The sequence below is a fragment of the Bufo gargarizans genome, chromosome 1, assembly GCF_014858855.1.
Source record: "Bufo gargarizans isolate SCDJY-AF-19 chromosome 1, ASM1485885v1, whole genome shotgun sequence".
Lineage (NCBI taxonomy): Eukaryota > Metazoa > Chordata > Amphibia > Anura > Bufonidae > Bufo > Bufo gargarizans.
This window is the reverse complement of record NC_058080.1, coordinates 750,011,318-750,028,946: the sequence shown is the minus strand read 5'-3', so window position 1 is coordinate 750,028,946 and position 17,629 is coordinate 750,011,318. Positions and strand designations below refer to the sequence as shown.

General features: G+C 46.4%; 1 protein-coding gene across 1 annotated transcript; it reads right to left on the bottom strand.

Moving 5' to 3' along the window:
• Window positions 1-336: 336 nt before the first annotated feature.
• LOC122925090 (oocyte zinc finger protein XlCOF6.1-like) lies at window positions 337-17,383 on the bottom strand. Its single transcript, XM_044276607.1, has 2 exons — window positions 17,336-17,383; window positions 337-2,015 (listed from the first exon to the last, which is right to left on the bottom strand). The coding sequence occupies exons 1-2, from the start codon at window positions 17,367-17,369 to the stop codon at window positions 826-828; spliced, it is 1,224 nt and encodes a 407-aa protein (XP_044132542.1). The 5' UTR covers window positions 17,370-17,383; the 3' UTR covers window positions 337-825.
• Window positions 17,384-17,629: the final 246 nt, after the last annotated feature.

Genomic DNA, 17,629 nt, shown 5'->3' with positions numbered 1-17,629 from the left:
GGTCACTGAATTAAGGTTCCCATTACTCAGGGGTTAAATAAACAGATGTGACATCACAAGTGATTCCCACCAGCAATATATCACTCAGCTCCAGTATCTAGATAGGTTTACCATCAAACCGCAGGAATGTACATATGGGGTTAATTATCACAATTCGTCGACCAAATAAATATCACACGATCAGATAAATCAGTGATATAGTCATAATGCCACCAATATCACTAAGGAGGGTTAGTCTGTAGGAGCAATGAAGGTCACATTGCTAGGAGAAAGTATAATATGAGCCAAGAAGACAAACTCTGTCAGTGACAATGGTGACGCTGTCGTGGAGAAAATAGAAGAGTTTATTTTATCTGTAAAAACTGTTTGAATAAAGATGAAATAATAATATGTCCACATACGTTATGTGGTATGAAAATCACAATGTCGCATTGTCACACTGCATCTATTGATTGCCAAATGGTCACAATGTGACACGCTATATGCCACGACACTTGGATATGTGGTTGCAGGTAATATGCGACTTTGCCATCATAGAACACAATACAAGTCAGGTGCCAGTGCAACTTGACTGTGACAGTTTTGCAATTTGGCAGATTTTTGCCGATTTGTCAAGTTGCAGACACATTGTGCAACTTTTCTTGCTGTTGGGTACACATGTTGCTATGTAGCCCCAGTTACTTACCTGTCTGTGAATAACTGGGGTTAACATTTCTTTTTGCTCTTACAGTATTTCCTATATTCCCAAAAAATAATAAGGTTTCTTCTGAGCTGATGAGTTATAGAATTTGTTTTCCTTACAAAACATTTTCAATATATAAAACATCAAAACAGCTTCTCTCCTGTGTGGCATTTCTGATGATCCTTAAGTTTGATTTTACTAGTAAAACATTCCCCACATTCTGGACATGAATATGGCTTCTCTCCTGTGTGACTTATTTCATGTCTAACAAGATGGGATCTATCTGTAAAACATTTTCCACATTCTGAACATGAATATGGCTTTTCTCCTGTGTGAGTTCTCCAATGTGTAACAAAATTCGATTTTTTTAAAAAACATTTCACACATTCTGGACATGAATATGGTTTCTCTCCTGTGTGAGTTCTCCAATGTGCGACAAGGGTTGATTTATCGGTAAAACATTTCCCACATTCGGAACATAAAAACGGTTTTTCTCCTGTGTGAATTCTCTCATGTCTAACAAGATCTGATTTCCATGTAAAACATTTCCCACATTCTGAACATGAATATTGTTTTTCTCCTATGTGATATCTCTCATGTGTAGCAAGAATTGATTTAGCTGTAAAACATTTCCCACATTCTGAACATGAATATGGTTTCTCTCCTGTGTGATTTTTCTCATGTCTCACAAGTTGTGATTTCTCTGTAAACCATTTACCACATTCTGAGCAGGAGTATGGCTTCTCTGATTTGTGAATTTTCTTATGTCTAACAAGACTTGATTTTATTGAAAAGCCCTTAAAACATTCTGAACAGGAATATGGCTTCTCCCCTGTGTGACTTGTCTGATGTATAACAAGATGTAATTTACTATTAAAGCATTTCTCACATTCTGAGCATGAATACGGTTTCTCTCCTGTGTGACTTTTCTCATGTGTAACAAGACTTGATTTTTCTGTAAAGCACTTCCCACATTCTGAACAGGAGTACGGCTTGTCTTCTGTGTGATTTATTTCATGTCTAACAAGATATGATTTCTTTCTGAAGTGCTTTCCACTTTCTGCACAGGAGTATGGTTTTTTCCCTGGGAGAATTCTTTTGTGTGTAGAAAGTCTTGATCTTTTACTGAACTCTTTACCACACTGAAATCTTTTACCCCCTAGAGGTTCCTCATGATTAGGGAGATTATAAGATACATCTGTTCTGTGAAGTCCTGGATGTACATTAAGGGTAATGAGAGTTTCTCCTAAAGAATGCTGCATGGTATCTTCATCTTCTGCTTTAGAATTTAGTGATAATATAACATTTCCAATACAATTTTTACTGGGATTTTCTGTGAAGACAAAAATTGGAATTGAAAAAACTACAGTGTAGACAAACCTATAACGTTCCTATTAGGCTGGAAATTGATCCAGCAGAAACTACAGGTACAAGTCATCCATTTTTAATCCACTCTTGATTTTGGTTACAATTTTTTTTATTCAAGTCTACTTCCGGTAACCACAAACATAACTCAAATTTAAATAACCTGACCATGTCTTACAATCTAGGCTACCTTCTCACAACACCTTTCGCCCTTCCGTGCTGAGTCGGCATCATGTTAATGCAACAAATTAACTTAAAAAGGATCCTTCTCCACATTTCTCAACACACAATAGATCTCTCAGACCCGATGAAGCTGGTGGATTCAGTATAAAAATCCATGCCATAAAACGTAGCTATAGCTTAAAGCACAAGGATCATTTAATTTAATTTTCTTAAATGTATAGGGCAAGTGAATCTGTTTATTTTTTGCAATATACTGTATTTGTTGATTTTGTACTTTTTTTTTATAAAAAAAAACTGCTAATGAGGAGTGCAGACCATCCTCAATCACTGCTGATGAACCTTACTCATTCCCTTATATGTAGCTAAAACTGTCCATATACTGTATCTATATTATAAAAATCAATGTTTGTCTCTCTGTCCTTTATAGGCATCCAAACCCCTGAATCATTGTACAATGAATTTGACACATACAGTAGGTACTTTGGCTGTCTGGAAGGCTTTCATAAAGGTCTTAGCAGTCGTACAGTACTTGAGATATTCCCAAGAAATGCAAATATGGCATCATCACATGACCCGTATGAGCCAATATCCGGTCATATCCGGACATACATACGGTCACATTCCCCTTATTAGCATAAAGAAACTTCTAGGTCCTTCACTCTTCGCCTCATTGACATACCCACAGTTTTACACCAGGTTTTCACTGTTATAGGTCATTATTAAGGGGGTGGGGCTCTGTGATGGTCACCGTTAAGGAGGCGGCGCTCTGGAGGTCACAGTTAAAAAAACGGGGGGCTGTGGAGGTCACTATTAAAAGGGCAAAGCACTGTGGAGGTTACTGTTATGGCAGACAGTTAAAAATAAAATGCGCTGAATAACTTACAAGCCGCCAGGAGATGTGAGAGATCACTGTCCGCTCTACTGCATCTCCCACTGGCTCATTAGTTGTGCAGTGCAGTGGGCATACAGATTACAGTTGCACCCATGACAGAGTACTGAACTAGCTATATAACAAGATAATGTGCCATGAGGTAAAGCACACGTCTCATGCTGAATTTACAGACATGACAATGTGGTCTGTATAGTCTAATGGCCGCACCAGATCTCAGGTTTATAGACATCTTTAGGATGTAGTAGACTAGACAGAGTGAGGTCATCAATCAGGATCTGGAATAAAGGTTTCCAGCACAATGTTGGGTCCATTACACTAAGAACTCAGGGTGTTCTAAGGGGAAAGAGGGTCATATCAAGGATTAAGAAGGTGGAGCTAATGAAGTGTCCTGTGAGTGCAGGTCACCATCACCGGGACGTCTGTGTCTGTACAATAATCACATGTGACATCGGAGCTTCCTGATAATCATGCAGCTGAAGACTGGAGTACACCACCAAGCCTGGTTGTCATTTATTGACCAATCTTTTTTTTTGTATTTTCATTATCACATCACAACTTTTTTTTTTCTGTCGATGTAGCTGTATGAGGGCATTTTTTGTGATGAGTTATATTCTTTGACCCCTTACTACACCATGCAGTAAATGTATTGCACAGCATATTAAAGCACCAAGCGGATTATGGGGCTCAGTTCCTGAGCTGCTGCCATCACTATGCCATAAATGTTGCAAGGTGTGTTGTCTTCCTGGCGCTTCCGGAGGGACTAGAACAGTTTACAAGAAAAGGTGTAGGGTAAAAAAATATACACAAACCTCTCAACTGTATGTATACTAATGCCAGAAGCCTGACTAATGAAACTGGTGAACTGGAATTAGTGATGTGTTGTCACGGACGGTGTACAGGAAACAAGGCAAAGCAACATGTATAAACGACTCGCTGGATCCAAAAACTAAGGAACCAAGGGAGACCCCTGCAGAAGACCTGGCACTTTCCCTGGCTGCTCAGCCTATGCAAAGATCCGAATGGTGGAGGTTTGCATATCCACGAACCTTGGCCCAGATTCAGGTAGATTTGCCCATTACTTACACCTGAGCCGCTCAGCTGAATTTCTCTGCGCTGGAGCAATTTTGCCAAATTGCCACCTGATTCAGGAATCGTTTGTTCATTTAATTTGCTCCTGTTTAAGGCAAAGCTGAGGGCGCAAGGCCGTGCAAGTCAAAGTGGGTGTGCCCCTATGTAAATGAGGAATTTTCGGCTCAGCAGAGGTTTGCTAGCATAATTTCAGGGCAAATCCTGCTCAGCTGCTTGCACTGAGCAAATAAATAGGAGCAGACTTGCGCAGGTTCTTTGCTGAATTTCATCCTGCTTTTTCCTACCCCCCCCTGAGCAAGGAAATTCAGCCCTTTTGCAAGACATGGCACCTCCCAAAGGGACCAAAATAAGGAAGGCCAACTTTGTGGCTGCAGAGATGGACATCCTGATTGCTGCACTCCAGCAGCATAAGGAAGTCCTATATGGTGCCCAGCGGGCAAACACCACCATTGCCCAAAGGAGGGCTATATATGAAGCCATTGCCCTGGACATCAATGCCCTGGGTAATGAAGTGCGTACCTGGGATGACATCCAGAAGAAATTAAATGATATGAGACATTTGGCCATCTTTTGCTAACTTGCCCCTGCTTTTAACAGGAGCAAGTTTGCCCAGGGAAAAAAGCTTGCACGCTTCCAGCGCAAGATGCGCATCACACGCGCATGTTTCTGAATCATCGGCAGTACCTAATTTGCATATTCGCTGAGGGAATTCCATGAAGGCGCAACTTACACCCCGTGCAAAATTGCACGAAAATTGCGCAGGAACAGCTAGGCTGCGTGCGCGGGAAAATGGCCGCTTTTCAGGCTTAACTGGTTTACAGAATCAGCCGCAAATTTGCATAGGAGCAAATCAGTACTTGCGCGGCGCAAATCACACTTGTTCCCGCGCAAGTGCTTCTTGAATCTGGGCCCTTGACTATAAAGCCCTGAGCACCCTACAATAGTGAGGGGACACGACCACCGGCTCCCTACACAAGATACGGAGGGAGTCAGGGTCACCTGGGATCCAGCAAACAGAAAATAACAGATAAAAGGTACAACACTTAGCTTTGAAGCAAACAGGAGAACAGAGTCAGCATGCACACACACTCCAGGAAGTAGTATAAGCCGCCCAGAAAAGCCTTCTGGGGAGGAATTTAAAGGGAAGCAATTAGTCCAACACATGACAGCTGAGAGAGGCTAACGAGAGGAGGAGCTGAATACCACAACACAGAAACTCAAGGAGGAGGTTCTGAAAGGCCTCTGTCAGAGCTTCTCAGCTGTCTGGTTGTGACATGTGTGAGGAGGAATAACTGAGACATGGCTGGATGATAGCTATGACTGGGCAGTTAACATACAGGGTTACAATCTGTTTAGAAATGATCGTTAAAACAGGAAAGGGGGAGGGGTCTGCCTTTATGTAAAGTCCTGTCTAAAGCCCACACTATGGGAAAATATAAGTGAGGGGCATGAACATGTGGAGTCACCGTGGGTAGAAGTAAAAAAAAATAAAAAAATATACTAATAGTTAAGGCTGCGTGCAGCCTGTAATTGTGGGTGGAGCGACTACCCTATTTAACCCCTCTGGTGCAAGCAGGAGGGCGCCCGTTCTTTGCCTTTGCAGCACCTGTGCCTGACGTCACTTCCGGTCGAGTCTTCTGTCTTGTCGTCACTCCACATCTCGGGTCGTGCAGCCAGCCGCATTGCCTCCCGCATTGCCTCCCGCAAGTATCACCGCTCTGCGGCCCGGGCAGGTGCGCCTGCCACCGGCACTTTGTGTTCCCCCTTTTCAGCCCGGTCTGTAGCTCGGCGCTGACTCCCGGCATCGCGACTGCTGCCGCAGCGTGCATCGCCCTGACGCCTCCCCCCCTCCAGGTACTGGGCCCTCCGGCGCATGCGCCGCAGTTGGTGCGGCGCAGCTGGGCGAGAGCGAGGGGGGCAGGCGGGGACGGCTCCACAGGTATGCATGCTGGGGTAATGGTTTTGGCGCTGCCCGGCAATTCCTGGCAGACGCCTGCAAGCCTACCTGAAGTCATGTAGCTTGCATGCAATTTGTACGTATAATCATGTTGATATCAATCCTGTTTCCACAACACTGGGTGTATGTACTTTGGTTTGGACCTTCCGATCGGTGGCTATCTTCTGTCGGCTGGTTCTGGGTGGTGGTGCCTGCAAGGGTAGGTTAGCGTCATGGCGTTCATGCCATCTTTCCTGCCTATGTTCCCAGTGTGGGGTCCCGAGCGGCAGGACTCGAAAAAAAAAAGGGGGAATCCTGGATTAATGCCAACTGCAGGCTCGGTCACCCTGGGAAAAAAGCTTGCACGCTTCCAGCGCAAGATGCGCATCACACGCGCATGTTTCTGAATCATCGGCAGTACCTAATTTGCATATTCGCTGAGGGAATTCCATGAAGGCGCAACTTACACCCCGTGCAAAATTGCACGAAAATTGCGCAGGAACAGCTAGGCTGCGTGCGCGGGAAAATGGCCGCTTTTCAGGCTTAACTGGTTTACAGAATCAGCCGCAAATTTGCATAGGAGCAAATCAGTACTTGCGCGGCGCAAATCACACTTGTTCCCGCGCAAGTGCTTCTTGAATCTGGGCCCTTGACTATAAAGCCCTGAGCACCCTACAATAGTGAGGGGACACGACCACCGGCTCCCTACACAAGATACGGAGGGAGTCAGGGTCACCTGGGATCCAGCAAACAGAAAATAACAGATAAAAGGTACAACACTTAGCTTTGAAGCAAACAGGAGAACAGAGTCAGCATGCACACACACTCCAGGAAGTAGTATAAGCCGCCCAGAAAAGCCTTCTGGGGAGGAATTTAAAGGGAAGCAATTAGTCCAACACATGACAGCTGAGAGAGGCTAACGAGAGGAGGAGCTGAATACCACAACACAGAAACTCAAGGAGGAGGTTCTGAAAGGCCTCTGTCAGAGCTTCTCAGCTGTCTGGTTGTGACATGTGTGAGGAGGAATAACTGAGACATGGCTGGATGATAGCTATGACTGGGCAGTTAACATACAGGGTTACAATCTGTTTAGAAATGATCGTTAAAACAGGAAAGGGGGAGGGGTCTGCCTTTATGTAAAGTCCTGTCTAAAGCCCACACTATGGGAAAATATAAGTGAGGGGCATGAACATGTGGAGTCACCGTGGGTAGAAGTAAAAAAAAATAAAAAAATATACTAATAGTTAAGGCTGCGTGCAGCCTGTAATTGTGGGTGGAGCGACTACCCTATTTAACCCCTCTGGTGCAAGCAGGAGGGCGCCCGTTCTTTGCCTTTGCAGCACCTGTCCCTGACGTCACTTCCGGTCGCGTCTTCTGTCTTGTCGTCACTCCACATCTCGGGTCGTGCAGCCAGCCGCATTGCCTCCCGCAAGTATCACCGCTCTGCGGCCCGGGCAGGTGCGCCTGCCACCGGCACTTTGTGTTCCCCCATTTCAGCCCGGTCTGTAGCTCCGCGCTGACTCCCGGCATCGCGACTGCTGCCGCAGCGTGCATCGCCCTGACGCCTCCCCCCCTCCAGGTACTGGGCCCTCCGGCGCATGCGCCGCAGTTGGTGTGGCGCAGCTGGGCGAGAGCGAGGGGGGCAGGCGGGGATGGCTCCACAGGTATGCATGCTGGTTTTGGCGCTGCCGGCAATTCCTGGCAGACGCCTGCAAGCCTACCTGAAGTCATGTAGCTTGCATGCAATTTGTACGTATAATCATGTTGACATCAATCCTGTTTCCACAACACTGGGTGTATGTACTTTGGTTGTACCTTCTGATCGGTGGCTATCTTCTGTCGGCTGGTTCTGGGTGGTGGTGCCTGCAAGGGTAGGTTAGCGTCATGGCGTTCGTGCCATCTTTCCTGCCTATGTTCCCAGTGTGGGGTCCCGAGCGGCAGGACCAGCGGCACTGCCGCCCGGTCTTCAGGGGACACCGCTTCTCCGTGCGAATGTGTCGCCGGCTGACTGCCTGCTGTTGGCATGCTGCCCGTTAAACCCCGCACTGCTGAAAAAAAAAAAGGGGGAATCTTGGATTAATGCCAACTGCAGGCCCGGTCACCCTGGGCTCCTGCCAATCACGCCATTGCGTTCATCATCTTGAGGCTGTCGTATTCCTTAGGTTAGGGGTCAGGTTCCCTGCGGCCTTGCGGTGGTGCGGCAGCCTCAAGTCATCCAGGGGTTCCATCTTCCCTGAATCGCTCAGGTATAACGTCTTTCCTGATACCGCCCAAATATCTTATGTTTCCCGATCCACTCAGATGTCATGTCTTCCGGTCACCTCCAGGTCTCACTGGTTCCCTGATTCGCTCAGGTGTAATGTCGCCCGGAATTCGCTCAGGTGTAACGTATTCCCTGAATTGCTCAGGTGTTAAGTCGTCCCTAAACCGCTCAGATGCATGTTGTCCCTGAATCACTCAAGGTGACGTTTTCCGGTATTGCCCAGGTGTCATGTCTTCCCCAAATCACTCAGGTATAGTGTCTTCCCCGCATCACTCAGGTGTAAAGGTCTTCCTTGAATCGCTCAGGTGTAAATGGCTTCCCTGAAACGCTCAGGTGTAAATGGCTTCCCTGAATCGCCCAGGTGTAATGTCTTCCCTGAATCGCCCAGGTGTAATGTCTGCCCTGAAACGCTCAGGTGTAATGTCTCCCTGAATCGCTCAGGTGTAATGTCTCCCTGAATCGCTCAGGTGTAATGTCTCCCTGAATCGCTCAGGTGTAATGTCTTCCCTGAATCGCTCAGGTGTAATGTCTTCCCTGAATCGCTCAGGTGTAATGTCTTCCCTGAATCGCTCAGGGGTAATGTCTTCCCTGAATCGCTCAGGTGTAATGTCTTCTCTGGGTCACTCAGGTGTAATGTCTTTCTGGTTCACTCAGGTGGTATCTGCCCTGATTCGCTCTGGCGTTAATGTCTTCCCTGAATCGCTCAGATATCATGTTTTCCCTCAAGTCATTCAGGTACGGTGTCCGCCCGGCTTCGTGTTGGTGTTACGTGTTCACTGGGTCACCCGGGGGTCATGTGTCCCTTGTTCGTTCGGGGGACATGTGTTCCCTGTTCGCTCAGGTGTCATGGATCCCCTTGGTTGGCCGGGCGTCTTGTGTTTCCTGTGCGTTCGGGGGTCATGGGTTCCCTGTTCGTTCGGGGGTCATGTGTTCCCCGTGCTGGTCAGGTGTCATGTGCAGTATAAACCCGGGTGTCATGTGTTCCCTGAGTCACTCGGGCGCGGTTCCGGTCCAGGTTCGTATGGGTCAGGGTCACGCACCCTTTCGCTGCATGAGGGGCTAGCTGTTGGCATCCCTCGCCGGGTATCGGTCCAAACACAGCTTATTCTTCACATGAACAGGGCCTCGGCCACCAGAGCTCAGGTGTAATGTCTTCCCTGAATCGCTCAGGGGTAATGTCTTCCCTGAATCGCTCAGGGGTAATGTCTTCCCTGAATCGCTCAGGGGTAATGTCTTCCCTGAATCGCTCAGGGGTAATGTCTTCCCTGAATCGCTCAGGGGTAATGTCTTCCCTGAATCGCTCAGGGGTAATGTCTTCCCTGAATCGCTCAGGGGTAATGTCTTCCCTGAATCGCTCAGGTGTAATGTCTTCCCTGAATCGCTCAGGTGTAATGTCTTCCCTGAATCGCTCAGGTGTAATGTCTTCCCTGAATCACCCAAGTGTCAGGTTTTCCCTGAATCACTCAGGTATTATGTCTTCCCAGATCCCTGAATCACTCAGGGGTCATGTTTTCCTCAGGTCGCAGGGGTCATGTTCCCGGAATCACAGGTGTCATGTCTTCCATGAATCTTTCAGGTTTTGTCTTCCCTGATTCGCTCAGGCGTCGAGTTTTCTCCAGATTGCAGGTGTCATTTTACCCAAGAACTGCATGTGTCATGTTTTCCCTGAATCTCTCAGGGTTATGTTTCTCCAATTCAGGTGCCATGTTCCCAAAAATCGCATGTGTTATTTTTCCCTAAGTGACTCAGGGGTCAGGTCCCTGAATCGCTCTGGTGTTATGCCTCCCTTAGTCACTTAGGGGTAAGGTCCCCTGAATCGCTCGGGTTAGTGTGTTCCCTGAATCACTCGGGGGTGGTATGCTCCCTGATTCGCTCGGGTTTCATGTATCCCCTGAATCGCTCGGGTATCATGTATTTCCCTGAAATCGCTCGGGTGCCATGTTCTCCCTGATTCGGGTTTTGTTTTCCTTCCTCTTCCAGGTCGGTTGTTCCCAGGTTGCATATTTTCCTGAACAGTCTGGTTTTGTATTCCCCTGATTCACGCAGGTCAGGTTGGCCTGATTCATTTAGGCTTCTGTTTTTCCCGGCTCTCCCAGGGAGTAGGTAGTGGCCAGGTCCAACCAGATTCAGGTACTGCCCGACCCTCCCAGATGTCCGTCATCTTCATGTCCGTCATGCTTCAGCCTGTAACACTGAGGGATTTGTTCAGCAACGTCCGGCTGATTCCTGGTTACCCGATTCGTGTCCTGTGTCTGGATTTTTGTTTCCGCAGGTTTGTTGCATACGGCGCAACTTCGGGCTCTGATGCTGGCTGTCCAGGGTCACCCAGCAATTGGCCATGACGCCCAGGCTGCATCCCGGTTCTCCATCGCCTCTTTCCAGTGCCACCAGATCGCACCTCTCTCCGGGTCTCGTACCGACACAAGCTTATTTTTGTAAGCAGGGCCTCAGGCCACTGGAATGTCGATTCATCCTCAGTTATATCGCAGAGCTCCTCCATGCCCGGTCACTCCACTGTGCCGGGTTTCAGGTAAGTTCCAGCCGAGTGGCGGCGTAACGCTTCTCCGCAGCTCAGAGCCTTCCTTCATTTATCACGAGCCACCATTCCTAGGTCTTCAGTATCGCCGGAGAGTTGACAGCGCTGTCCGTTGATTCGGTTAGGTTGCGATCCTTTCTATACCATGTTCATTTCTGTTTCCTTCTGATTTTCAGGTTCCATGCATTTCCCGGTTTAGCTCAAAATGCACGTTTTTGCCCATTTACCCAGGTCTAATTCCCGGAGTCGCGCGGGTTTTACGTGTTTCCTGGATCGCTCGGGTCCATGCATTCCCCTGGGTCGCTCGGGTTCATGTGTTTACCTGACTTCCTCGGGTTTATGTTTCCAGAATCGCCCGGGTTCATGTTCCTGGGTCGTTCGGGTTATGTGTGTGCCCAAGTCACTCAGGTTTTACATTTCCCTGAATCGCTCAGGTTTTGTATTTTCCTGTCTTTCAGGTTGCCGGTATCTCCAGGTGGTATGTCTTCCTGATTCACCCAGGTTACGTATTTTCCGGAATCACTCAGGTTGTTTCCTGTCTTCAGGTTGGCGGTATTTCCAGGTTGTGTGTTTTCCTGATTCACTCAGGTTACATATCCCCTGAATCGCTCAGGTCTTTTCCCACAGGTGGTTCGCATTTGCCTGAATCGCTCAGGTCTTTTCTCCCTCAGGTGGTACGCAGTTGCCTGAATCGCTCAGGATCCGAGATATTTGCCTGGAACACTCAGGGTTTCCAGCAGTATCCAGTGGCTTTCATAGCCCATTGCCACACGCACCGCCTCCTGTCATTCAACACCATCAAGCTGCATTGGCCGGCATTCAACACCATTGGATGCTCGGCGACCCCTCTGCCAAATCCATTCATATCAGGCCATCAAAGCCACCCTCAGGGTGTGCGCGGCGGTCCAGGTGCGTAGACAACCAGTGTCAGGCGAGCTTCCGAAGGTTGACAGGTAGCCCTAGACGGTCTCCCCGTGGGCAATCAGCAAGCATCATCACCAAAGCAGCCATGTACCTAGGGTTCTATGGGCTCTTAGACCCGGGGAGTTCACCTGCGGCACGGTCAACCGAGCGACCCTGCTCAGGCGACATCTCGCCTGGCATTCGGTCCACTTCATTCGGTCCATCCCAGCCACCGAGTCCAATCAGGCTGGTCCTCCCACCGAGGTAGAGTTCTTCCCTACGGCCACCTGTTGGTGTCCCGTCAAGGCGCTCCAAGAGCTTCTGGCCTCACTCCAGTCTCCCACGTTAGACGACCCGTTATTCCCAATTAACGGTAGGCCTCCTTTTCGGCCCAGTTGCCTCCAATGTCCGCACCTTGACGGCAGGGTTGGGGTTCAACCCTAGCACAGTATCCGGGCACTCCTCTCGCGTAGGGGCCGCTTCCGCGGCATCCAATCATCAGGTACCGGCACACGTCACCCGCAAGTGGGTCGTTAGCGGTCGTCCTGCTACGCTAGGTACAATAACAATCCGCGAGTTGAGATTGTCAGAGCCTTTCGTTCTTTGGGCTTTATGGGTTCCATGATGCTCCATTAATACATTGCACCCTACTCCGGGCCGGTTCTCTTTGCCCACTTATCTAGGCCTTACCTCGTCACTGGCACTGGGCACACTCCAGCCAGTTTGGTTCAGGGCAGTACCTAGGCATGCCTACTCTGTTCCTCGATGAGCTCCTACCACAAATAGTTAAGGCTGCGTGCAGCCTGTAATTGTGGGTGGAGCGACTACCCTATTTAACCCCTCTGGTGCAAGCAGGAGGGCGCCCGTTCTTTGCCCCTCCCTCCCATCCCCTTTTCATTCACTCCTCCTGGGTGGCCCACTTATCTAGGCCTTACCTCGTCACTGGCACTGGGCACACTCCAGCCAGTTTGGTTCAGGGCAGTACCTAGGCATGCCTACTCTGTTCCTCGATGAGCTCCTACCACAAATAGGAGTTTACTATAAGCCACTGAATAAACACAGTCCACAGAAAATCTACTACTAAACAAAATAAACGAGGCGGCAAATCATGAGGTCGTCATTATGGGGGACATTAACTACCCAGATCTAGACTGTGAAACTGAAACCTGTACATCCTATAAAGGAAACAGGTTCTTGGCAACAACCAAAGACAATTACCTTTCCCAACTGTTTCAGGATCCGACTAGAGGGACGGCCATACTGGACTTAGTATTAACCAATAGGCCTAACAGAACAACAGACGTGCAGGTTGGGAGACACCTGGGAAATAGTGACCATAAAGAGATAACCTTCCAATTGTCATTAAAAGAGTGTTTATTCAGGGAGGAACAAAAATACCAAACTTCAAAACATCCTAAACTCTAATTGTGAGAGGCACATACCTTATGGGAATAAAAGGTTAAAGGAAAAAAAAAAAAATGTGGATAAATAGAATTGTAAAGAAAGCAATAAATGACAAAAAAGAAAACATTTAAATCTAAAACAGGAGGGGAGCAAGGAAGCATGAGAAAAATATAAAGAAAAAAATGGAATAAGTAAAAATAATAATAAAAGCAGCCAAATTAGAGACTGAGAGATTCATTGCCAAAGAGAGTAAAACTAAACTATAAATCTGAAGGTGCTGGCCCTTTACAGAGTGATGAGGGGGGAGTTGCAGACACCAATGAGGAGAAAGCAAAGCTAATAAAAAAAAAATTTCTCCACTGTATTCACTGAGGGGAAAAAAAACAGTCAGATGAAATGAAGAATGTAAAAGTAAATTCCCTATTAAAAGTGCCCTGTCTGACCCAGGAAGAAGTACAGCGGCTTCTTAAAAAGATAAAAATACACAAATCGCCGGAACCAGATGGCATAGACCCCCGTATCCTAAGAAAATTAAGTAATGTCATAGCCAGACCCTTATTTCTGATATTTAAGGACTCTATACTGACAGGAAATGTTCCACAGGATTGGCGCAGAGCAAATGTGGTGCCAATATTCAAAAAGGGTCCAAAAACAGAGCCCAGAAACTATAGGTCGGTAAGTTTAACATCTGTTGTGGGTAAACAGTTTGAAGGTTTTCTGAGAGATGCTATGTTAGAGCAACTCAACGGAAATAAGCAAATAACGCCATATCAGCATGGCTTCATGAGGGATCAGTCATGCCAAACTAATTGAATCAGTTTCTATGAGGAGGTAAGTTCTAGACTTGACAGCGGCGAATCAATGGATGTCGTATATCTGGACTTCTCCAAAGCATTTGACACTGTACCACATAAAAGGTTAGTATATAAAATGAGAAGGCTTGGACTGGGAGAAAACGTCTGTATGTGGGTAAGTAACTGGCTGAGGGATAGAAAACAGAGGGTGGTTATTAACGGTACACACTCAGATTGGGTCACTGTCACTAGTGGAGTACCTTCAGGGGTCAGTATTGGGCCCTATTCTCTTCAATATATTTATTAATGATCTTGTAGAAGGCTTGCACAGTTATATATCATGTCACTGCACACACGTGTATACACTGCACATGACGGGTCTTACCTTGTGATATAATATACTGGTGCTCCTCCATTACATAGTAACATAGTACATAAGGCCGAAAAAATACATCTGTCCATCCAGTTCGGCCTGTTATCCTGCAAGTTGATCCAGAGGAAGGCAAAAAAAAATATGTGAGGTAGAAGCCAATTTTCCTCACTTTAGGGGGAAAAAAATCCCTGCCCGACTCCAATCAGGCATCAGAATAACTCCCTGAATCAACGACCCCTCTCTTGTAGCTTTAGCCTGTAATATTATTACGCTCCAGAAATACATCCAGGCCCCTCCTGAATTCCTTTATTGTACTCACCATCACCACCTCCTCAGGCAGAGAGCTCCATAGTCTCACTGCTCTTACCGTAAAGAATCCTCTTCTATGTTTGTGTACAAACCTTCTTTCCTCCAGACACAGAGGATGTCACCTCGTCACAGTCTTGGGGACAAATAGATGATGGGAGAGATCTCTGTACTGACCTCTGATATATTTATACATAGTTATTAGATCTCCCCTGAGTCGTCTTTTTTCTAAAGTGAATAACCCTAATTTTGATAATCTTTCAGGGTACTGTAGTTGCCGCATTCCAGTTATTACTTTAGTTGCCCTCTTCTGAACCCCCTCCAGCTATGCTATGTCTGCCTTGTTCACAGGAGCCCAGAACTGTACACAGTACTCCATGTGTGGTCTGACTAGCGATTTGTAAAGTGGTAGGACTATGTTCTCATCACGGGCATCTATGCCCCTTTTGATGCAACCCATTATCTTATTGGCCTTGGCAGCAGCTGCCTGACACTGGTTTCTACAGCTTAGTTTGCTGTTTATTAAAATTCCTAGATCCTTTTCAATGTCAGTGTTACCCAGTGTTTTACCATTTAGTATGTACAGTTGACTTGCATTATTCTTTCCTAGGTGCATAACCTTACATTTGTCAGTGTTAAACCTCATCTGCCACTTCTCTGCCCAAGCCTCCAATCTATCCAGATCCATCTGTAGTAGTATACTCTCCTCTGTAGTCTATATACAGTATACTGTCCTCTTCCGTGTTAATTACTTTACACAGTTTAGTGTCATCTGAAAAAATGTATATTTTACTGCGCAAGCCTTCTACAAGATCATTAATAGATATATTGAAGAGAATAGGGCCCAATACTGACCCCTGTGGTACCCCACTAGTGACAGTGACCCCTCCAGTACTGACCCCTGTGGTACCCCACTAGTGACAGTGACCCCTCCAGTACTGACCCCTGTGGTACCCCACTAGTGACAGTGACCCCTCCAGTACTGACCCCTGAGGTACCCCACTAGTGACAGTGACCCAATCTGAGTGTATACTATTAATAACCACCCTCTGTTTTCTATCACTGAGCCAGTTACTTACCCACATACAGACATTTTGTTGACATAGTTTGACATGACCGATCCCTCATGAAGCCATGCTGATACGGCATTATTTGCTTATTTTCATAAGATAGCATCTCCTAGAAAACCTTCAAACATTTACCTACGACAGATGTTAAACTTACCGGCCTATAGTTTCCGGGCTCTGTTTTTGGACCCTTTTTGAATATTGGCACCACATTTGCTATGCGCCAATCCTGTGGGACATTCCTTGTCAGTATAGAATCTGCAAATATCAGAAATAAGGGTCTGGCTATGACATTACTTAATTCCCTTAGGATACGGGGGTGTATGCCATCTGGTCCTGGCGATTTGTCTATTTTAGTCTTTTTAAGTCGCTGTTGTACTTCTTCCTGGGTCAGACAGGACACTTTTAATGGGGAATTTATTTTTACATTCAGCATTTCATCTGACAGTTTATTTTCCTCAGTGAATACAGTGGAGAAAAAAAAAATTAACAGCTTTGCTTTCTCCTCGTCGCTCTCTGCGACTCCCCCCTCATTACTCTTTAACGGGCCGACACCTTCAGATTTATACTTTTTAACATTTATATAATTGAAGAACATTTTAGGGTTAGTTTTACTCTCTCTTTGGCAATTAATCTCTCGGTTTCTAGTTTGGCCGCTTTTATTTGTTTTTTACATGTTCTATTTTTTTCCTTATAGTTTTTCAGTGCTTCCGTGCTACCCTCCTGTTTTAGTGTTTTATATGCTTTCTTTTTTTCATTTATTGCTTTATTTACAGTTCTGTTTATCCACATTGGTTTATTTTTGTTCCTTAACCTTTTATTCCCATACGGTATGTACCACTCACAATGAGATTTTAGGATGCTTTTAAAGATATCCTAGTTTGTGGCTGTATTTTTATTTTTGAGGACTTTGTCCCAGTTAGTTAGGCCTATGGCCGCTCTTGGCTAGATTTTGCTTTTTTGAAGTTTGGTATTTTTGTTCCTCCCTGTAGAAACGCTCTTTTGAATGATAATTGGGAGATTATTACTTTATGGTCACTATTTCCCAGGTGTCCCCCAACCTGCACATCTGTTGTTCTGTCAGGCCTATTGGTTAATACTAAGTCCAGTATGGCCGTTCCTCTAGTCGGGTCGTAAACTAGTTGGGAGAGGTAAATGTCTTTGGTTATTGCCAAGAACCTGTTTCCTTTATGAGATATACAAGTTTCAGTTTCCCAGTCTATATCTGGGTAGTTGAAGTCCCCCATAATAACCACCTCATTATGATTTGCCGCCTTGTCTCTCGTTTAGTAGTAGATTTTCTGTGGACTCTGGTATATTAGGTGGTTTATAGTAAACTCCTATTAGTAATTTATTATTGTTTTTAGCTCAATGTATCTCTACCCACAGTGACTCCACATGTTCATGTCCCTCACTACATGTCACTGCACACACGTGTACACACTGGACATGACGGCTCTTACCTTGTGATATAAGAGGCTGGTGCTCCTCCATTACATGTCACTGCACACACGTGTACACACTGGACATGACTTCTCTTACCTTGGGATATAAGAGGCTGGTGCTCCTCCATCATCGCCTCCTTGTACAGATCCTTGTGTCCTTCTATATACTCCCACTCCTCCATGGAGAAATAGACAGTGACATCCTGACACCTTATAGGAACCTGAGAACACAATGACACCATCATCACCCAGACCCCTCCAGTGCTGTTACTGGAGAATTTCCCAGCATTCCCAGCAGTGTCACCTCTCCAGTCAGCAGCTCCATCATCTTGTGGGTGAGTTCTAGGATCTTCTGCTCATGTATCAGGGGGTGAGGGGGAGGCTCTGTGAT